The 24,586-nt window shown below is 26.2% G+C and overlaps 1 protein-coding gene across 2 annotated transcripts in view; it reads left to right on the forward strand.

Moving 5' to 3' along the window:
• LOC111625716 (neurexin-4-like) overlaps positions 1–24,586 on the forward strand; it is a 103,057-nt gene that overhangs the window by 52,067 nt on the left and 26,404 nt on the right. Inside the window, exons 4-12 of one of the 2 annotated variants that reach the window (XM_023368944.1) lie at positions 2,888–3,029; positions 3,111–3,314; positions 5,881–6,047; positions 15,768–15,935; positions 16,827–16,985; positions 17,643–17,724; positions 20,164–20,301; positions 20,372–20,513; positions 24,013–24,116. In XM_023368944.1, the coding sequence (XP_023224712.1) occupies positions 2,888–3,029; positions 3,111–3,314; positions 5,881–6,047; positions 15,768–15,935; positions 16,827–16,985; positions 17,643–17,724; positions 20,164–20,301; positions 20,372–20,513; positions 24,013–24,116 (1,306 nt within the window). Of the gene's footprint in view, positions 1–2,887; positions 3,030–3,110; positions 3,315–5,880; positions 6,048–10,405; positions 10,567–10,647; positions 10,852–13,416; positions 13,584–15,767; positions 15,936–16,826; positions 16,986–17,642; positions 17,725–20,163; positions 20,302–20,371; positions 20,514–24,012; positions 24,117–24,586 lie in introns of those variants that run through there. The other variant, XM_023368938.1, reaches the window with a different exon arrangement.

The following is a 24,586-nucleotide window of genomic DNA, read 5'->3' on the forward strand; positions in this document are numbered from 1 at the left end:
CATATTCAATGGACTAAGAATAAAGTGCATGAAAGAGGATATTCTTTAATTATGGTATCTCTGGATCACATGCTTCATCCTTAAGGTGCGACATACCATGGCGCATGGCTACATGATGGATGTGACAAGAGAAGTTGTGCTGTAGTGAATACAAATAGTATCTGCTTGAAACAATCAGATACTACTAAGTATGTAGTACCTTTGATTGGTTTCCGGAAGTCCTTGGTGAAAAAAAATTTGGTCTCACTTTTTCTCCACAATTGGAGCATTTGACTAGTTATGGAAATGATTGAAAATTGCTACCATGTGCACAGTAAAAAGGAAAAAGAATATCTGAAGTGATATCCTTGTTTTTTAAAATAAGCAATCAAAAATACAAATTTTCATTTCTGCATATGATTTATTGGATTGTAACAAAACTAGATTTTTGTGTGTATTTATTTTACAAGTGCAAGTTACTGTAAGTTTTAGATATCTTGTTCATTTGTTTTATGCCTATTTTATTTTATTTGCTTTTGACAAAGATTTTGATCAGTTTATTTTATCAGAATATATTTTAAGAAATTTTTTAAAAATTTTAATGAGTAATAAAAAGAAAATTTTTATTCTTGACCAATTCAATATATTTGATTTGACTGGAACTAGATTTAGACACTTTTTTTATTTTGCAGAAACAAAATTTTCCATAAAATTGTAACATTTTACTCATTTGTTTACATTTTAATTTTTTTATATGCCTTTTTACAATGAAGTTTTGTAGGAAGTAAAAGTTGTTTGTTTTAGTGAAGACATGTGCCTTCCCTAATAAACTGAATGGTAATTCAAATGTGTTACATTCCAGAGTTATTTAAATCCTAAAAATATGAAAAAGCATTTGAGAATTTTCAAAATTAGCTTTTCTTTTGAAATAAAAAATTTCAATAAAGAAAACAATGACGTTACTTGTAATTGCTCTTCCATCTCCTCCTAGCTTCTGTTGTGTAATGATTTGCATACCACATGTTACCACAATAGCAGCATTGCCAAGGTAATACTAAAGGCAAAAAAAGAAGTTAAGTTCTCCTCATTTTTATTTGATTTTTTTTATAAAATTGCTATTTTAATTTTTGAAAAATAAAGATAATTGATAAAAACATTTCTGCTTTGCTTTTCTTTCATTTGAAATTGCAATGTTGCATTTCCATGAATTCAAAAATTTATTAGAAAAAAAATGAAAGTGTTTACCCTTAGGAAAGTATGAGGTCTCAAACAAAGCAAAAATTCATAAAAATTTTCACAAATTTGGCATTTTCCAAAAACATTTAACTAAGGACCGTATTTAGCATATCATGAAGAAAGGTATATTATTGTAAATGAAATTATATAATTAAGTTTTTCAAAATAAGTAATTTTCAGAAACAAATTTCATAAAGCCAAAATTGCTTTAAACTAGAATATTTGAGATGCAAATGTTTCTACATATTATTTCAGTGTTAAAAAGGGGGAAAAGTTCAAATGTGGTCAAAGTAACAATTGTGACTTTGCATGTCTACTTCCTGCAAAAAAAAAAAAAAAAAGTGAAATTTGCAATGATGACTTAACAAATAGTGATTTGTTTTTGTTTTTTTCAGAAAGTTCCCAGGATTAATTTAAGTTGATTATTTAATTAATTAAATTAATATTATTTAATAATTAGAAAATAAAAACGAAACAGAAAATTTTGTCGTTTTTTGATACCATTTATTATTTTCAATACTGTCAGTCTAGATAATTTTATCTCAAATATTCTGATCTTGTATCACTTAAATTATAAATTTGTTTACAATAGATTCCTCACAGATTTAAAATGAAAGAAACAAAAACAAAGTCTAAGATAAATTTGTCTAAACTATCTACCAGTAAGTTATTTTCCATGGAAATTTTAGTGGTATGATTTATATAGCAGTATTGTAGCACTTCTACAGAATTGCACGTTCTGAGGAAGTTTTGCAATATTCTGGTGCATGCTGTTTGGAGAAGTTACAGTAATTACATTGAATTTTTTATTAGATTTGACTGTACATAAATCAATGAAAAACTTGATCAATTAGTTATGAATATTACTATTAAATATAACAAAAATTTAAATATTGAAGATGGTCTGTAAAATGTTAGTTTTTGAGTTGTAACTCGTAGTATAAAATTGTTAACAGATGAATAGTTATAAGATTCATTTATCAAAAGTGTCTTCAGGCAGTCAAACAGAACAAATTAAATTCAAAAATGACTATTTTAAATAGAAATTATGTATAAAGTATACTTTAAGTACAAAAACATTCTTTGTATTTTAGCAGTCTTGTGACACCTAAAATATAAAATTTCTAAGATTTGTAATTAAAAGACTAATTATCTAAAGAAAGTGACATTTTATTTATTGTCATTGTATAAATTGATGTCATTTTATTGTAGATATTTAACCATTAAATTTTAATATTCTGTTAGTATATACACATTTCAAAAGTGAAAGTACTTTTTATGAAAAGTGAATTTGTATCATGGATAAATGTGATTATTTCCTATTTGGTTGGTATACATGTTTATGCGAATGATTTTATAAATTTTAAGTATTTTAAACTATATAAATAAACAATATAAAGAGTATATTTTGTTATATAAATTGTATAAACAATTTATTAAAAAGAAAATGTTGGTTAATAGAAAGCTGAAGTATGATATTTTCAAAAAGTTACACTGAGTAAATACATGCTAACTTATTGAAAATTATTTATTTTTGTCAAAAATTTAATCAAACAATAGATCAATTTCTGTATTTAAAATTCTATTAGTAATGAAATTTTAGTTTTTGTTGTATTATGAAAAAAATATGCTGACCTTGTTAAGATTTTAATGTATTGAATATTTATTTTAGCTTTTTAAAGGAAACACTGATGGTGATAGTGTTCATACAAATTATTTTGATACCCCAATTATTGCACGATGGATTCGTATAAATCCTACCAGGTGGCGAGATCGTATTTCTATGAGAATAGAATTATATGGATGTCTTTATGGTATTAACATTTATTATTTAGTTAACTTATTGAACTTATGCAATATTTTGCAAATTTTTAATAAATACATTTTTTTACTAGTGTCCCACACTGTTAATTTTGATGGAAATAGTTATATCGTTAAGGATCTTAAGAGATATCCAGTAATGTCACAAAAAGACAAAATTCAATTCAGATTTCGTACCAATCACATGGGAGGAGTGATTTTATATAGCAGAGGAACTCAAGGAGATATTCTTGCTTTACAATTGATTGATAATCAGCTGTTGTTAAATATTGATTTAGGTAAGTAGCTAATTCAATTTGATAGAATAGCTTATTTAATTTTATAATTTTGAAATCAAAATTGCTGATATATATAATTTCTGTGATTCATGAATGGGTTTATTTTTAGATTTTTTTAGTCTTTAATTTTATTGGTCTTGAGTTTTTCATTCTTGACAAAAACTAATTTTGGCATATACAGTCGACCCCCCCATAACACTGTTGATTTTTCCATTTTATATGAATTCCATGTTGTATGAGTCACTTAGATTTTACAAATACATGTGCCGGGCTGTGAACGGCTCACATATTTGTAAAATCTAAGTGACTCGTACAACATGGAATTCATATAAAACGGAAAAATCAACAGTGTTATAGGGGGGTCAACTGTAGTTTTATATCTTAAACCAGAATGAAATGATCAAGTGCAATTCAATTGATTTTGAGAGAATAATTTAAAATTTCAAGAAATAATTTTTGAAATACTTAACAATTATTTTTCTATAAATCCAGTAGACTCTTGTTAATTTGAACTCTTATAATTCAAATTTCTTCTTAATTTGAACTGGACACTAGTCCCCATCTGATTCCTATTTCGAACTAAAAAAATTTTTTATGTAATATTTTTCCCATGCCTTGAATAGTATACCTATCAGTTTTGGGGACAACCCAGTCATTTGATTCAGCTCTTGTAATGTGCTGTCATTTAAATTCTGCTGTTTAAATGTCTGTATTTATTTCTGTTTTTAAAATTCACTATATATTTGATGGAATTTAAAAAAAAAAAAACAATTGTTTCAGTTATGCTACTAACTTTTCATTCATAAACATATTGTCACAGCAAAGTGACAGGATGTAAACACTTTGTTTATAGGCTGTGGATGTTACGCAGGAAAGAAATAGAATAAGCTAAAATAATTAACATTTATAAAGAAAAATCAATAATAATAAATCGGTACTAAGGACAAGAAATAAGAATTTCTTGCTTGAACAATTTGACACAAGAGAATTCCAAATAGAATTTTATCAGAAGTGTGTTTGTAATTTGAATATATTTTTGAAGATATGCTGTAGCCTTACCTGATTAGTCAATTGCCATGACAGCAGAAGTTTTTTATTATTGGGGAAAGAACACATTAAATTAGATTATTTCATAATAGAAAACCTCATCTACAAAATAGAATGGATTTCTACATTGTATACTATTATTGGTTGAGGAGAATTAATGTTGCCACCTTGTAATACTTCCTACTACTAAAAATATTTAAGGAAATTTTTATGGCAAATAATGTCTTCATTATTTTGATAACTGATGCAGTTATAAATGTGTTAATAAATTTACAGTGTACTATTCAAATTATAAATAACACAATGATCAGTAAATTTACAATTATAATATATCTATAGTCTTCATTCAGAAATGAACTTTAACCGTTCATTATCAATGATGATTCTAAAGTCTGTTGTCTTGATACTTAAAACTTGTCTTGCTAATTATAATGCTAGTTAGTTTTAATTTAATTTAATTAATTTAAACTTTTGCCTTTTTTTTTTATTGCTGTAAAGTGAATCTTGTTGATTAGAATAATTATATATGTTTAAAAAACTAAAATTGTTTTACCATGTTTATAAACAAAACAAAATACTACAGCAAAATTTTATGCCATTTTACTAACAGAATCAAAACTAAAGATGATGTCATTATCAATTAATTTTAATTTTTATAAACTCTGCAGTATATAAATCTATTTTTTATTAATTAAATAACATTCATATATAATTTAAATTATTATTAAATAATTTTTTAATTTTTGGTGACCTTAATAAAATAGATTTTTGCCTAATGTTTTTTAAACAGTAATTTGATTTAATAAAGCAAGTTCACACTATGCCACTATGCATGTTTTATAATATGCTAAACCTATTGGCAATAAACAGCTATGCTATCTATGTCTCTAATAACATTAGAAACAAAAAAACCGATGTTTCGGTTTTTTTGTTTCTAACGTTTTTATTATTAGAGTTGATAAAAGGCATGCAACACGATGATATATATCTAAATATTTTAAAATAAAATACGAAATTTTTTGAGTTAATGCTTAAAAATGAATATTTTAAACATTTTTATCAGAAGTCCCACTTTGTTATTCATTTTCTGTCACGATAATTCATTTATTCTAATTATTAAATTTAATACAACATGGCAACTTAATTATTGCTAAAATAAAATGTATTACAACCTATCCACCATGTAGCCTGCAAAAGCATTCATTGAATGTTTTTGAGTTTAGCTAATTGGTGTCATACTTTTAAACTGGGATACTAAGAGTGTATGCTCACTTCTCTTGTTTTGAAATATGAACAGAGAACAAATAGATCTTTATTTTCATAAAATTTTGTTTTTTACTCTATTTTGCTTTATAAGTCTCTCTTAAATTTTGATTTTGTATTTTAATATTTATATAACTATTTAATTGTATACTATATATTATGATTTTTAAAACAAATTAAAAGGAAATTAAAAAATATAAAAGTAATCACAGTAATGTTTAACAAAATACAATTAATATCAAAATATTTAAATTAGGTGGAGGAATTCCAACAAGCATGTCTGTGGGAAGTCTTTTAGATGATTACTTATGGCATGATGTATCAATTATTCGAGATAAAAGAGAAATTTCATTTACTGTGGATCGTTTGGTTGTTAAAGATAAGATAAGAGGAGATTTCTCACATTTAGATTTAAATAGAGAGGTAATGCATAAAACTTTTAATATTTAGTTTAAAAAAGTTATTATTTTATATTTCTAATTTTTGTAAGAAGAATATTAAATAAAAAATATAGCATATANAATACTAAATTATTGCTTGAGTACTTTCAAGCCTGATACGCTCATCTTTAGGGGCTTTTTTGCCATAACCCTTATTTTTGAATGTGCTCAGGGAATTCTAATAAGTGTTTTTTAATTTTTTTACACTTTCTTGGCTGTTATATGTATCTTGTCAAGAAGGTCTCCAGAGTTCAGAAATGTAGAAATTTTGGGGATTATTTTTGGCCTCAGACCTTGAAATATCAGGAAATGCAAAAAAAAAAGTTGGGGATTTTGTTTGTTTGTGGGAGAGGGGCGCAATTTTGTTCACCCTCTTTGAAGCTTAGTAACTCTGATATCTTTTGCTGAAAATTTCTGAAATTTTGTAAGGAGGTTTGTGTGTTAGGGGAATTTATACTGTACTATCAAATTTTGATGGTTAAAGGTCAAGGGGATGTGGAGATGGAGGGGTTGTGTGTCATATCTCAAGTGGGATTGGACTTAATAAAGATTTTACTTGTTATTAGCATTTATAATTTTTTTTTATGAAATTCATCATTACCCTCAAAATGAAGTTTTTTGCCATTTTATAATAATAAACAATATAAAAATTTTTTTAAATAAATGATCTTAACGTGCTGCCACATGCTTAACTTTCCTGACAACTATTTAAAACTGCAACTCAATGCTGGATTTTCTGTTCTCTAGAACCATTTGTACTGGAGGAGAAAGATACTGAAGTATGTATAGGAAAAATTTATTGGTACTTTCTACTTAAACTGTGGAGCACTGATCTTGAAAGATACACTCACCAGTCTCTCCAAATGATCAGAAACAGACAGTACATGTGACTCAAAAATATTGTTATATACTTGTGCACTCGCTGAACCTTTCACAAAATGTAGTTAGTCAAATTCTTTGTAAGAAATAGTCCTAAACATTCTGACTTATAGCTTGTTTCATAAATCTTGTTCAGGTTGTAAAATTGCACAATAGCTGGAATCAGTTTATTTACTTAGTAAAGGGAACATATTGTTTGTTGAATGTGTGACAAGATAACTGTGCATTACTATAAAGAGGCTCTTCAACTTCTATAAAGTTCAAGACCCATAACTGAGTACAACACATTGCCTGATCAAGATATATGAAATAATCTATATAGGATGCCTCCCATGTAACTCTACACGATCAGAATGGAATTGTTCAGCTTACTGTTTCTTAATATGTGCTTTGCCATTTGAGCTATGCAGATTTAAATTTTGTGACTTGTTAGAAAAATAAAGTTATTTTTTTCAATCTGACATGTTTCTTGATCCATTGAATATGCTACATTTTTATTTTCTTCTGATGAAGGTAAAAACGTAGCATATTCAATGGACTAAGGATAAAGTGCATGAAAGAGGATATTCTTGAATTATGGTATATCTGGATCACATGCTTCATCCTTAAGGTGCGACATACATGGTGCATGGCTACATGATGGATGTGCACAACAGAACAGACAGACAGGTGCATGGCTACATGATGGATGTGACAAGAGAAGTTGTGCTGTAGTGAATACAAATAGTATCTGCTTGAAACAATCAGATACTACTAAGTATGTAGTACCTTTGGTTGGTTTCTGGAAGTCCTTGGTGAAAAAAAATTTGGTCTCATTTTTTCTCCACAATTTGAGCATTTGACTAGTTATGGAAATGATTGAAAATTGCTACCATGTGCACAGTAAAAAGGTAAAAGAATATCTGAAGTGATATCCTTGTTTTTTAAAATAAGCAATCAAAAATACAAATTTTCTTTTCTGCATATGATTTATTGGATTGTAACAAAACTAGATTTTTGTGTGTATTTATTTTACAAGTGCAAGTTACTGTAAGTTTTAGATATCTTGTTCATTTGTTTTATGCCTATCTTATTTTATTTGCTTTTGACAAACATTTTGATCAGTTTATTTTAATCAATTTAATTTATCAGTTTATTTTATCAGAATATATTTTAAGAAATTTTAAAAAGTTTTAATGAGTAATAAAAAGAAAATTTTATTCTTGACCAATTCAATATATTTGATTTGACTGGAACTAGATTTAGACACTTTTTTTATTTTTCAGAAACAAAATTTTCCATAAAATTGTAACATTTTACTCATTTGTTTACATTTTAATTTTTTTATATGCCTTTTTACAATGAAGTTTTGTAGGAAGTAAAAGTTGTTTGTTTTAGTGAAGACATGTGCCTTCCCTAATAAACTGAATGGTAATTCAAATGTGTTACATTCCAGAGTTATTTAAATCCTAAAAATATGAAAAAGCATTTGAGAATTTTCAAAATTAGCTTTTCTTTTGAAATAAAAAATTTCAATAAAGAAAACAATGACGTTACTTGTAATTGCTCTTCCATCTCCTCCTAGCTTCTGTTGTGTAATGATTTGCATACCACATGTTACCACAATAGCAGCATTGCCAAGGTAATACTAAAGGCAAAAAAAGAAGTTAAGTTCTCCTCATTTTTATTTGATTTTTTTTATAAAATTGCTATTTTAATTTTTGAAAAATAAAGATAATTGATAAAAACATTTCTGCTTTGCTTTTCTTTCATTTGAAATTGCAATGTTGCATTTCCATGAATTCAAAAATTTATTAGAAAAAAAATGAAAGTGTTTACCCTTAGGAAAGTATGAGGTCTCAAACAAAGCAAAAATTCATAAAAATTTTCACAAATTTGGCATTTTCCAAAAACATTTAACTAAGGACCGTATTTAGCATATCATGAAGAAAGGTATATTATTGTAAATGAAATTATATAATTAAGTTTTTCAAAATAAGTAATTTTCAGAAACAAATTTCATAAAGCCAAAATTGCTTTAAACTAGAATATTTGAGATGCAAATGTTTCTACATATTATTTCAGTGTTAAAAAGGGGGAAAAGTTCAAATGTGGTCAAAGTAACAATTGTGACTTTGCATGTCTACTTCCTGCAAAAAAAAAAAAAAAAAGTGAAATTTGCAATGATGACTTAACAAATAGTGATTTGTTTTTGTTTTTTTCAGAAAGTTCCCAGGATTAATTTAAGTTGATTATTTAATTAATTAAATTAATATTATTTAATAATTAGAAAATAAAAACGAAACAGAAAATTTTGTCGTTTTTTGATACCATTTATTATTTTCAATACTGTCAGTCTAGATAATTTTATCTCAAATATTCTGATCTTGTATCACTTAAATTATAAATTTGTTTACAATAGATTCCTCACAGATTTAAAATGAAAGAAACAAAAACAAAGTCTAAGATAAATTTGTCTAAACTATCTACCAGTAAGTTATTTTCCATGGAAATTTTAGTGGTATGATTTATATAGCAGTATTGTAGCACTTCTACAGAATTGCACGTTCTGAGGAAGTTTTGCAATATTCTGGTGCATGCTGTTTGGAGAAGTTACAGTAATTACATTGAATTTTTTATTAGATTTGACTGTACATAAATCAATGAAAAACTTGATCAATTAGTTATGAATATTACTATTAAATATAACAAAAATTTAAATATTGAAGATGGTCTGTAAAATGTTAGTTTTTGAGTTGTAACTCGTAGTATAAAATTGTTAACAGATGAATAGTTATAAGATTCATTTATCAAAAGTGTCTTCAGGCAGTCAAACAGAACAAATTAAATTCAAAAATGACTATTTTAAATAGAAATTATGTATAAAGTATACTTTAAGTACAAAAACATTCTTTGTATTTTAGCAGTCTTGTGACACCTAAAATATAAAATTTCTAAGATTTGTAATTAAAAGACTAATTATCTAAAGAAAGTGACATTTTATTTATTGTCATTGTATAAATTGATGTCATTTTATTGTAGATATTTAACCATTAAATTTTAATATTCTGTTAGTATATACACATTTCAAAAGTGAAAGTACTTTTTATGAAAAGTGAATTTGTATCATGGATAAATGTGATTATTTCCTATTTGGTTGGTATACATGTTTATGCGAATGATTTTATAAATTTTAAGTATTTTAAACTATATAAATAAACAATATAAAGAGTATATTTTGTTATATAAATTGTATAAACAATTTATTAAAAAGAAAATGTTGGTTAATAGAAAGCTGAAGTATGATATTTTCAAAAAGTTACACTGAGTAAATACATGCTAACTTATTGAAAATTATTTATTTTTGTCAAAAATTTAATCAAACAATAGATCAATTTCTGTATTTAAAATTCTATTAGTAATGAAATTTTAGTTTTTGTTGTATTATGAAAAAAATATGCTGACCTTGTTAAGATTTTAATGTATTGAATATTTATTTTAGCTTTTTAAAGGAAACACTGATGGTGATAGTGTTCATACAAATTATTTTGATACCCCAATTATTGCACGATGGATTCGTATAAATCCTACCAGGTGGCGAGATCGTATTTCTATGAGAATAGAATTATATGGATGTCTTTATGGTATTAACATTTATTATTTAGTTAACTTATTGAACTTATGCAATATTTTGCAAATTTTTAATAAATACATTTTTTTACTAGTGTCCCACACTGTTAATTTTGATGGAAATAGTTATATCGTTAAGGATCTTAAGAGATATCCAGTAATGTCACAAAAAGACAAAATTCAATTCAGATTTCGTACCAATCACATGGGAGGAGTGATTTTATATAGCAGAGGAACTCAAGGAGATATTCTTGCTTTACAATTGATTGATAATCAGCTGTTGTTAAATATTGATTTAGGTAAGTAGCTAATTCAATTTGATAGAATAGCTTATTTAATTTTATAATTTTGAAATCAAAATTGCTGATATATATAATTTCTGTGATTCATGAATGGGTTTATTTTTAGATTTTTTTAGTCTTTAATTTTATTGGTCTTGAGTTTTTCATTCTTGACAAAAACTAATTTTGGCATATACAGTCGACCCCCCCATAACACTGTTGATTTTTCCATTTTATATGAATTCCATGTTGTATGAGTCACTTAGATTTTACAAATACATGTGCCGGGCTGTGAACGGCTCACATATTTGTAAAATCTAAGTGACTCGTACAACATGGAATTCATATAAAACGGAAAAATCAACAGTGTTATAGGGGGGTCAACTGTAGTTTTATATCTTAAACCAGAATGAAATGATCAAGTGCAATTCAATTGATTTTGAGAGAATAATTTAAAATTTCAAGAAATAATTTTTGAAATACTTAACAATTATTTTTCTATAAATCCAGTAGACTCTTGTTAATTTGAACTCTTATAATTCAAATTTCTTCTTAATTTGAACTGGACACTAGTCCCCATCTGATTCCTATTTCGAACTAAAAAAATTTTTTATGTAATATTTTTCCCATGCCTTGAATAGTATACCTATCAGTTTTGGGGACAACCCAGTCATTTGATTCAGCTCTTGTAATGTGCTGTCATTTAAATTCTGCTGTTTAAATGTCTGTATTTATTTCTGTTTTTAAAATTCACTATATATTTGATGGAATTTAAAAAAAAAAAACAATTGTTTCAGTTATGCTACTAACTTTTCATTCATAAACATATTGTCACAGCAAAGTGACAGGATGTAAACACTTTGTTTATAGGCTGTGGATGTTACGCAGGAAAGAAATAGAATAAGCTAAAATAATTAACATTTATAAAGAAAAATCAACAATAATAAATCGGTACTAAGGACAAGAAATAAGAATTTCTTGCTTGAACAATTTGACACAAGAGAATTCCAAATAGAATTTTATCAGAAGTGTGTTTGTAATTTGAATATATTTTTGAAGATATGCTGTAGCCTTACCTGATTAGTCAATTGCCATGACAGCAGAAGTTTTTTATTATTGGGGAAAGAACACATTAAATTAGATTATTTCATAATAGAAAACCTCATCTACAAAATAGAATGGATTTCTACATTGTATACTATTATTGGTTGAGGAGAATTAATGTTGCCACCTTGTAATACTTCCTACTACTAAAAATATTTAAGGAAATTTTTATGGCAAATAATGTCTTCATTATTTTGATAACTGATGCAGTTATAAATGTGTTAATAAATTTACAGTGTACTATTCAAATTATAAATAACACAATGATCAGTAAATTTACAATTATAATATATCTATAGTCTTCATTCAGAAATGAACTTTAACCGTTCATTATCAATGATGATTCTAAAGTCTGTTGTCTTGATACTTAAAACTTGTCTTGCTAATTATAATGCTAGTTAGTTTTAATTTAATTTAATTAATTTAAACTTTTGCCTTTTTTTTTTATTGCTGTAAAGTGAATCTTGTTGATTAGAATAATTATATATGTTTAAAAAACTAAAATTGTTTTACCATGTTTATAAACAAAACAAAATACTACAGCAAAATTTTATGCCATTTTACTAACAGAATCAAAACTAAAGATGATGTCATTATCAATTAATTTTAATTTTTATAAACTCTGCAGTATATAAATCTATTTTTTATTAATTAAATAACATTCATATATAATTTAAATTATTATTAAATAATTTTTTAATTTTTGGTGACCTTAATAAAATAGATTTTTGCCTAATGTTTTTTAAACAGTAATTTGATTTAATAAAGCAAGTTCACACTATGCCACTATGCATGTTTTATAATATGCTAAACCTATTGGCAATAAACAGCTATGCTATCTATGTCTCTAATAACATTAGAAACAAAAAAACCGATGTTTCGGTTTTTTTGTTTCTAACGTTTTTATTATTAGAGTTGATAAAAGGCATGCAACACGATGATATATATCTAAATATTTTAAAATAAAATACGAAATTTTTTGAGTTAATGCTTAAAAATGAATATTTTAAACATTTTTATCAGAAGTCCCACTTTGTTATTCATTTTCTGTCACGATAATTCATTTATTCTAATTATTAAATTTAATACAACATGGCAACTTAATTATTGCTAAAATAAAATGTATTACAACCTATCCACCATGTAGCCTGCAAAAGCATTCATTGAATGTTTTTGAGTTTAGCTAATTGGTGTCATACTTTTAAACTGGGATACTAAGAGTGTATGCTCACTTCTCTTGTTTTGAAATATGAACAGAGAACAAATAGATCTTTATTTTCATAAAATTTTGTTTTTTACTCTATTTTGCTTTATAAGTCTCTCTTAAATTTTGATTTTGTATTTTAATATTTATATAACTATTTAATTGTATACTATATATTATGATTTTTAAAACAAATTAAAAGGAAATTAAAAAATATAAAAGTAATCACAGTAATGTTTAACAAAATACAATTAATATCAAAATATTTAAATTAGGTGGAGGAATTCCAACAAGCATGTCTGTGGGAAGTCTTTTAGATGATTACTTATGGCATGATGTATCAATTATTCGAGATAAAAGAGAAATTTCATTTACTGTGGATCGTTTGGTTGTTAAAGATAAGATAAGAGGAGATTTCTCACATTTAGATTTAAATAGAGAGGTAATGCATAAAACTTTTAATATTTAGTTTAAAAAAGTTATTATTTTATATTTCTAATTTTTGTAAGAAGAATATTAAATAAAAAATATAGCATATAAACACAAATTTTTAATTTTTTCCAAAGCTTAAATAACATATTAATTTAAAAATAATTATTTTAACCATTAACTAATTTTTTAAATTTCATAAACACTGTGACATAATATAAAGACTTTTCAGGTTACACTTCATTTAATTAATGTATTTAAATTTACATAAATACATTTTACATTTAATATAACTATTAATATGAAATGTACTAATTTTCTAATATTAATATTACACATTTAATAAAGAAAAATAATATTTTGAGCAAATGTTTTCAATTTAAGTACAAAATAACTGTACAAGAAATTACTTGGTGAAATAGAATTTGAATTTGGAATGTTCAGTTGGAATTTGAATGATCATGAGTAATAAATTTCACACCTTAAAACATTCTCCTGTGACAATTTCAATAAACGAAAACATTTTTACCTAAGTTTATAGGTATTCATTAGTTAAACATTCAAATATAGAATATTTTTGAATGAAAAGCACATTCAAAATACAAAATAGAATAAATATAAAAGTAAAAGATAGAACAAATATAAATTTTAAATACAACAGAAATTAAAAGTAAATGTAATTAACAATAAATAACAAAATTATATAAATAATAACTAATTTAAAGAATACTAAATTAATAAATTATGAAGCACATAACAATGATCCTGGCCACATTAGAGTTCATAAAGAGACCTCCACACCATAAGTAGCAAGTCTGCATTGCAGTAATTAATACAGTTGGAATCTCTGCTGGCTCTATATATATTCAAGGTCGTATATATATCTATATATCTCTAAATATCTCCCAGTGCCTAAGCAAGTTAGTCTTTGGCTAGTTTTACAATCCTATCATCCTCCCAATTTAATTTACACTTTCTGCTGGATAACATAAGCCACTAAAGTTATATTTCATAGATTCCTGTTGGTGGTGGTTCAGAATTACTGAATTAGATATATAATTTCTATCCATAACTAAACTAGAATGATTGAAGGTATATTTTATTTAGACTGTAAAAAGCTATTAGCTAGTGGGACACAACATTATAAGAATATCAATGGATATATGAGAAACAATAAAGAAAGATGCAATGTAAGCAACATTGTTTCTTATAATAAGTAGATCATATGACCATTAACTTTGGGATTATAATTTCTCTGTGGTCATTTGAAAAGGAATTTAATGGGAACACCAGAACTGCTTATAAAAATTAAAGTTTAAAATATAAATTAAATAAAATAAGATATAAGTAATTTTGTATTGAGTTTAATTTGTTTCACATTACAATGGAACTGACATACCCTTTAATATTTATGGAAGAAACACTAGTCTTACTTTTATTACATATTGAAAATATATGGAACATTAGTGTAAAATGCATTCGTGTTATTGAACAAAATATCCGCACAGATCAGTGCCTATAACTTAAGAACTAGTCTCTGTAATCTCAGATTACAGCATTATAATTGAAATTACATAATTTTGAAAAATACTACTTTGAATGGAATAAACGCAACGCTTTTAATTGTTAAGATATATTCATTTCAAAATACATGATCAAAATGAACTGAAGAGAATATATGATTGCGATGCTGATGTTTTGAGCAATACTGATTGAGTTTTCTATATTTTGAAAGTTATTTGAAGACATTTAATAGTAAACTATATCAACATTGGAAGCGTTTGGTAGAAAATAATAAATTCAAAATATTTTTTGACATATTCATATCTAATGTTTCAGTTTCTCAAAGAAATATATTCAATTATGGAATGTATCGAGAACAACAGATAATGATTGGCTAATACAGTATTTATGAAGTTGTTGATGTTTAATGTCTAAAGTCAAATTAATTTTCATTGAATAATTTGTTTTGCTAGTATTGATAAGAAAATGCAGAATGGACAGTTACACAACTCATTACATATCTCTTATAGTCAAATGTACTTTTATGTAATTATAAAATTTATAAATTAATTAAAAATTTAGGTTAGTATTAGTTTTTATTTAATCATAAATTTTCTTTAATAAATTTTAAAACAAAATTATAATAATTTTTAATTTTAATATTTTTAAAATGTTACTTATTTCTGACTTTCAGATTTTTATTGGTGGCTTATCCAATTTTAATCAAGAGGGTTTGGTAGTTAAGAAAAATTTTACTGGATGTATGGAAAACTTTTTTATTAATGATACTAATGTGTTTGAAGAATTACCACATGACAGAGGTCTTACCTATCAGCAGTATGGAATTACTTACTCCTGTTGGGTAAATTTTTTGTTTTAATTTTTGATAATTTTATAATACATTTTTGGCATTTCACTAAAATATATGGATGCAAGTCATGCGAAGTATTTAATAATATTTCAGTAAAATTACTCAAAATTTCAAAAAATATCTGCATAATAGCTAATCCATATGAATATCTATTTAAAAAATAATAATTTGCACAAATTTTTTGTGCTGAAAATGATTTAAAAAATATATACTAAATTTGAATATTGAAGAAAACTCTTGAAATTTTGGATACTTTTTAAATTTGTATGAGTTATTTAGTAAATTGAAAGATAGATAAATATTATAATTTTTTATTTTATAAACAATATTAATGTATGTTTGTTATATTTTGTTGAAAATTTCAAACTGCGGAATGTCTTACATAAAGTATTTGATAAACAGATATCAATTTAGTTTTTAAAGCTAAAAATGTTTTAAAATCATTAGATATTTCTCAATTTTATGTGCAAGCACACACAATACAGAGTTTTAAGTAATATTATTGTTTTTTATAGGTATTGAATGTGAAAATAAAACTTAATTAAAACAATTAACAATTCTGTTTTGTTCCTATCATTAACTTTGTTAATCTAACTCATGTAATGAGTATAGTTTAGTTTTTAGATTAGTGACAGGGTTAAATTTATTCTATAGAGAGTTATTTAATAATATAAGTGGTAATTTATACAACTGGCCCTAAAATACATAAAATTAAAATGTGATTTTTATTTCAGGATCTGTAAGTAAATTATTTTAAGACTGTAGACATGAATTTTTTTTATACTTGTATGAAATTTATTATTTGATTTTTAATTTTTCTTATATACTAAGTAAGTATTATTTCAATATTTTTTGAATAAATTTAAATGTTTTTTTATTTAGTACACGAAAACATATCCAGTAAATTTCAGGACCTCTTCTGCCAGTATTAAAATTCTCGGTAGCATGCAACCACAGCTGGATACTAGTTTTGAGATGAGAACTTTTAATGAAGATGGAATATTATATTATAATGATTTTACATCTGATGGATTTGTAAAAGTAAGTATCTATTTACTAATTAATTTACTTCATATGATGTCAAAGTAATAAATAAAACTATCTTAAATATAACTCTAATAACAATAAAAAAAAACATAATAACAAAATAATTTTAAACAAGAATAAAACAATAAGCTTAACAAATATTATGTTATATAAATTTATTTACTTTTTTATTTATATATTTATTTATAAACATAAGTAAGGTTCATAAAAAAATTAGAAAGAACTCTCCTAATGTAACAAAATAAAAAGTAAAGACCCAACAAAAATATATGTACAAATAAAACAATAATGCAGTGGTGCCTTGTACTTTGAATTTAATTTGTTCTAGGAAGTTGTTCATAGTCTGAATCAATTTTTCCCATTAGAAATAATGAAAGTGAATTAATCCATTTCCAGATCTCAAATAATATTCATTTCAATAAACTTAAAACAACAAATACACATAATTTAAGATAAAAGTAACATAGTTAAATGCCCTAATAAATTAAAACATGAAACCATAAATAAAATACATACTGTATAATAAAATAAAAATTGCATTATTTGTGAACATAAAATATATTTGTAGGTATAATTGAAATACTGATTTAAATGGATTTTAAAAGTTAAAAAGAATATGTTTTGACTATTAATTATGAAACTTTTTTGTAGTTATTCCTTGATAAAGGAAAAATTAAAATTGAGATTCAAGGAAAGGACACACCCAAAGCTATAACAATTGAGCCATTTGATGGTAAGTTTATCAATTATAATAATAATAGTAAATTAATATTGACAATTGTTTAACTTTCTTCAATTAGTGTAGGGAGATATTGTTGTATATAATTGCATTTGACTAAGATAAGATTGTTAAAATTCCTGTTGTAATTTTGTATTTGTTATGTAATATTTAGTTTAAATCTGGAAACTTTAAATTCTTAGGACCCTTTAACCACATTTAATGGAGAGGGAGAGATAATGTAAAATTTAAAATAAATAAAATAATAGTGTGTGTTTACAAATTTTTAGAACAGTTTTGAAAACTCACACAGNTATGAGTTATTTAGTAAATTGAAAGATAGATAAATATTATAATTTTTTATTTTATAAACAATATTAATGTATGTTTGTTATATTTTGTTGAAAATTTCAAACTGCGGAATGTCTTACATAAAGTATTTGATAAACAGATATCAATTTAGTTTTTAAAGCTAAAAATGTTTTAAAATCATTAGATATTTCTCAATTTTATGTGCAAGCACACACAATACAGAGTTTTAAGTAATATTATTGTTTTTTATAGGTATTGAATGTGAAAATAAAACTTAATTAAAACAATTAACAATTCTGTTTTGTTCCTATCATTAACTTTGTTAATCTAACTCATGTAATGAGTATAGTTTAGTTTTTAGATTAGTGACAGGGTTAAATTTATTCTATAGAGAGTTATTTAATAATATAAGTGGTAATTTATACAACTGGCCCTAAAATACATAAAATTAAAATGTGATTTTTATTTCAGGATCTGTAAGTAAATTATTTTAAGACTGTAGACATGAATTTTTTTTATACTTGTATGAAATTTATTATTTGATTTTTAATTTTTCTTATATACTAAGTAAGTATTATTTCAATATTTTTTGAATAAATTTAAATGTTTTTTTATTTAGTACACGAAAACATATCCAGTAAATTTCAGGACCTCTTCTGCCAGTATTAAAATTCTCGGTAGCATGCAACCACAGCTGGATACTAGTTTTGAGATGAGAACTTTTAATGAAGATGGAATATTATATTATAATGATTTTACATCTGATGGATTTGTAAAAGTAAGTATCTATTTACTAATTAATTTACTTCATATGATGTCAAAGTAATAAATAAAACTATCTTAAATATAACTCTAATAACAATAAAAAAAAACATAATAACAAAATAATTTTAAACAAGAATAAAACAATAAGCTTAACAAATATTATGTTATATAAATTTATTTACTTTTTTATTTATATATTTATTTATAAACATAAGTAAGGTTCATAAAAAAATTAGAAAGAACTCTCCTAATGTAACAAAATAAAAAGTAAAGACCCAACAAAAATATATGTACAAATAAAACAATAATGCAGTGGTGCCTTGTACTTTGAATTTAATTTGTTCTAGGAAGTTGTTCATAGTCTGAATCAATTTTTCCCATTAGAAATAATGAAAGTGAATTAATCCATTTCCAGATCTCAAATAATATTCATTTCAATAAACTTAAAACAACAAATACACATAATTTAAGATAAAAGTAACATAGTTAAATGCCCTAATAAATTAAAACATGAAACCATAAATAAAATACATACTGTATAATAAAATAAAAATTGCATTATTTGTGAACATAAAATATATTTGTAGGTATAATTGAAATACTGATTTAAATGGATTTTAAAAGTTAAAAAGAATATGTTTTGACTATTAATTATGAAACTTTTTTGTAGTTATTCCTTGATAAAGGAAAAATTAAAATTGAGATTCAAGGAAAGGACACACCCAAAGCTATAACAATTGAGCCATTTGATGGTAAGTTTATCAATTATAATAATAATAGTAAATTAATATTGACAATTGTTTAACTTTCTTCAATTAGTGTAGGGAGATATTGTTGTATATAATTGCATTTGACTAAGATAAGATTGTTAAAATTCCTGTTGTAATTTTGTATTTGTTATGTAATATTTAGTTTAAATCTGGAAACAAATTCTTAGGACCCTTTAACCACATTTAATGGAGAGGGAGAGATAATGTAAAATTTAAAATAAATAAAATAATAGTGTGTGTTTACAAATTTTTAGAACAGTTTTGAAAAAATAATAAAACAGTAAAATAATTTTTTTAAAATATATATCTGGAAACAGGTTATTTTATATGAAATGTAAACAATCATTGGCTTTAAAAATGATACACACAAATAAACTTTGAATTAAAGTTGTGTTTTTGTTCTTTCTGAAGAGAGATATTCTTACTCCATAATTAAAAATTATTATGAAAACCATGGAATCAGTCTGATTTATATTAAAATATTCAAAAATAATAAAATTTTATATTATTATTTAATTAATCAATTCAAATAAAATAACTACTTAATTTTCATTCTTACATAAGTTATTAATTGAATAAAATTTTATCATATATTTTTATTTTGTAGAAATATTAAATGATGGAAAATGGCATTCCATAAAGATTTTATTAAATACAAATAAAATTGAATTGCATGTTGATGGAAAGCCAAGTATTACTACTAGAAAATTCTCATTGATGACGGGAGCATATAACTATTTTGGTGGTATGTATTTGATGATGAAAATTTTTTAATATCTTATTTTAATGATTTTTGTAATGAATGCTATTTTTAGGATATAAAACTAGCAATGAAGGATTTATTGGATGCATGAGACTTATTTCAATGTTTGGAACTCGAATACAAGTAAATCGCTTATTTGCAGACACTGATTCTCCTGATAAAATTATTTTTGATGCTTGTAATATGGTTGATAGGCAAGTATAATAATTCTTTCATTAATTTTAAAGCAGATGATTTTGATTTCTTTTCAATAAAGAAATGTTTAAAATGATGTAACTATTTTAATAAATTGTGGATATTTTTTGATAAATACTTTGTTAAATTAATATATTTGTACACAAAAAAATAATTTACAGTAGAGTCCTGGAAACTCAACTCTTGATAACTTGTCAATCTGTAAAACTCATGTCAGTCAAAAAAAGTAATCTAATTTTAATGATAAATTATTTGATCCTAGTGTTAAGTTATATTCTCTGGAAACACTTGATAATAGCATCAATTCCGTATAATAACAAAAAATTTTTATCCCTTTTTCAAAGGTGGCACTGCAAAATGCCATGATGCAAATGTTACTAACTCAAAACTAGGCACTGAATAGCCATTATTCTTTTAAATTAAAATTTAACTGAAAATAATAATAGTCAGTATTGGTACATAGTTAATACATATACAAATTGGAACATAAAATACCTTTATTAAAATTTTACTATTTAGTCTGGCATTGTCACTTTGCTGTAAAACTTGTCATCTTCAATAACTCATCACCTTGTCGGTCCACATTAAGTCAAATTTTCAGGACTCTACTTTACTTTATTTAACAGTTCAAATTCAGCATCTTTATTTCTTTATTTGAGAAGTTGTCCATAATTTTATAGCAGACACTGTCTCTGCAATTTGTCATTGCTTCTCTCATATTTTATATGTAAAAAATTTTGTTTTAAGATGATTACAACTGAAATGTTTTCTAATAATGATTTTGGGAATAAAAATCAACACCTTTAAACAATCCAGCAAATCGTTTTTTAATATCTTAAAAATGCTTTCGAACGCTTTAAGCGATCATCATCAGTTATCTTTGTGAATCGAACGAAGAATCGAAATTACGTAAAACGAAAATTTCAAAAAGCGGTTACATAAATATACGTTAACATTTACCAAGCTTAAATAATTGTAAGAATTATACAAGTTAAAACAAAATAAAGAAATAAAATACATTATATACATCCAATAAAAATTATCTTAAATAATCTTCCCGCTTACATAAACTACGTCACTCATCGTAGAAGGATTTCCATGCCGACGACAATCCGTCAGCATCCCTATGACTAATACAGTTTGTGTGCATTTGCGCCTTGTGAATTTCTAGTTTTTCCAGATGTTTCATGGCCTGCCTGGATTCTGTAGCTTTAATGATCGACGCCCGATCCCAAAAGACTTCGATATTCTGCTGCTTGGCAAAGGCCACAAGCACCGTAGAGTCTATGTTTTTATTCACTGAGTGCTTATGTTCAGCAATTCTTTTCTTTCAGTTTCTTATGGTTGCTCCTATGTACACGAGATTGGAATCTACGGTCTTTTAATGGTATAGAGTATACTCCTGCCATCGCGTTGCATTCGTAAGGATAAGGAGGGCACACACACATTGCACAAGCGTCTGCGACACTTACAAAGAATTAGAGTATATAAGAAACATAGCAATGCAGCAAGGGTACCGTAGAGAAAGAATAGATGCTCTCATTGCGAATTGTCGGAAGCGCCACCCCTCTCAGGGAGGGAATCAACATAAAGAAAGAATCATACTCAATTACATACCATTCCTAAAAGGAATGGTTAAGAAAGTTACCAGAGATAAGAATGTACAGATAGTTTACAAATGTAATCCCATCGTATACAGGTTCTTAAGGAACGATAAAGGCAATTACGAATGCAACGCGATGGCAGGAGTATACTCTATACCATTAAAAGACCGTAGATTTAACACCAATCTCGTGTACATAGGAGCAACCATAAGAAACTGAAAGAAAAGAATTGCTGAACATAAGCACTCAGTGAATAAAAACATAGACTCTACGGTGCTTGTGGCCTTTGCCAAGCAGCAGAATATCGAAGTCTTTTGGGATCGGGCATCGATCATTAAAGCTACAGAATCCAGGCAGGCCGTGAAACATCTGGAAAAACTAGAAATTCACAAGGCGCAAATGCACACAAACTGTATTAATCATAGGGATGCTGACGGATTGTCGTCGGCATGGAAATCCTTCTACGATGAGTGACGTAGTTTATGTAAGCGGGAAGATTATTTAAGATAATTTTTATTGGATGTATATAATGTATTTTATTTCTTTATTTTGTTTTAACTTGTATAATTCTTACAATTATTTAAGCTTGGTAAATGTTAATGTATATTTATGTAACCGCTTTTTGAAATTTTCGTTTTATGTAATTTCGATTCTTCGTTCGATTCACAAAGATAACTGATGATGATCGCTTAAAGCGTTCGAAAGCGTTTTTAAGATATTAAAAAACGATTTGCTGGATTGTTTAAAAGTGTTGATTTTTATTTGTGTGGTTCCAGTAAAAAAGTATTTTATTGATTTTGGGAATTTCTACATTTAGGGTGTGCAGCTTATTCAAAATCTCAAACAATTAACCTGATTACAGAAAATAATCTAGCAGAAGAAAAACATTTAATCAGCACTGGTAACTCACAATTCAGCAGCTGCACACTAACCAACAGAAGTGAAGCTTACTATATCTTCTTCTTTTCCCTATAGCGGTTATGGCTTTTTTCTTTTCTTCTGAGCTACATATCTGGGGATGTTTTAATGAGGTCAATGAGTGGACTGGATATAGGTTTCTATTACCATGATATGCTTGTGATTGGACTGATATTGAGGGACTGATGTTATATCATGCTGGTGGTCAGGTTCAGTGTGCTGAGAAGCCTTTGGCATGGATGGTGTAGTGTGAGCTCTGTAACAGGTAATGTTTAACAGTTTTGGGCTGATTGCAGTATACACAGGTGAGCTTGTTTGTTTCTGTGAATGTAAGAATGCACTTAGAGGTGCCATTCTTGTTTGCTCAGCTGATAGTGTGCTTCATGTGATGGTTGATGCTTTGAACGGATAACCAGCAGTTAACACTTTCTATGTATCTTATCCCAGGCAACTCATAGTATTGTCAGGCTGTAGTTAGTCAGTTTTCCAATCTTGGGTTTAATATTTTGAGTAGAGTTACACTGTGGAGGATTGATCCTATGATGGATCCAGTGGCCTTCTGTTTGTCCTCTCCCATTGATGTCAACCCACCATTGCTGGGGTTCAGGTAAGCTGTTTGGCAGTAATGATCTTTGCCAAGAGTGACAAAATTTGAAGGACTATGATGGGGAGATCATAGTTCTCCAAATCTTGTCACTCTTGGTGTAATGCACTCAGGATGGATAAACTATCTGTGAAAATTATGACTGGGAACTGTTGGGCTTGGTGTGATGGATGGCTGTTATTGCTCAAACACTATCTGTAATGTTGGATTGTTTATAAACTTATAAGCATAGTGGAGGTAGGTATTGGAAAAAAATTTTTGTTGTTAAAAGTCCTATAACATATAATTTATGAAATTTATTTACAAAGTTTGTTTATGTATTACAATAGCCACCTCAAATAAATAAATTTTTATTTTAAATAATTTTTACAGATGTAATCCTAATCCATGCGAACATGGTGGTATATGTAAACAAAATTCTCAAGATTTTTTCTGTGTTTGTCCAGATGGATATGTTGGAGAAGTTTGTCACATAGGTACAGTTTCAATTCGGTTGCTATTAAATGTTTAATAATTTAATTTTAAATATACATTAAACTGAGACTAGATTACACTTATTTTAAATCAAACAAAGGAGGAGACAATATTCACTGTTTAAGTGAATATTGTCTCCTCCTCATTTGTTTGAGCAGTATATCAGAGTGATTAAACAAGACCCGAAGTTAAAAGAAACCGATGACCTTTTTTTTGTTGAAGTTTGTTTGCAAAAGTAGAAAATATTTTTGGCACCAAGAGTGAGAGGAGCCAAATTTAGCATCACTATATGCACCCCTCCTATATGCAACTGGCATGTGTTTGCATGGGACTGCATCTATTTAAAGGGATGATCATCTTTAAACTTTAACCCATATTTTCTGAGCACAGTAGAATGATCTGCTAAAACCAGATATTTGAATTGCTCTACAGTTGGAGGTCAAACCCATCTTTGCTTACTAGGAGAAAATTA

This window comes from Centruroides sculpturatus, unplaced genomic scaffold (genome assembly GCF_000671375.1).
Source record: "Centruroides sculpturatus isolate CEXI.00-Female unplaced genomic scaffold, Cexi_2.0 scaffold99, whole genome shotgun sequence".
Lineage (NCBI taxonomy): Eukaryota > Metazoa > Arthropoda > Arachnida > Scorpiones > Buthidae > Centruroides > Centruroides sculpturatus.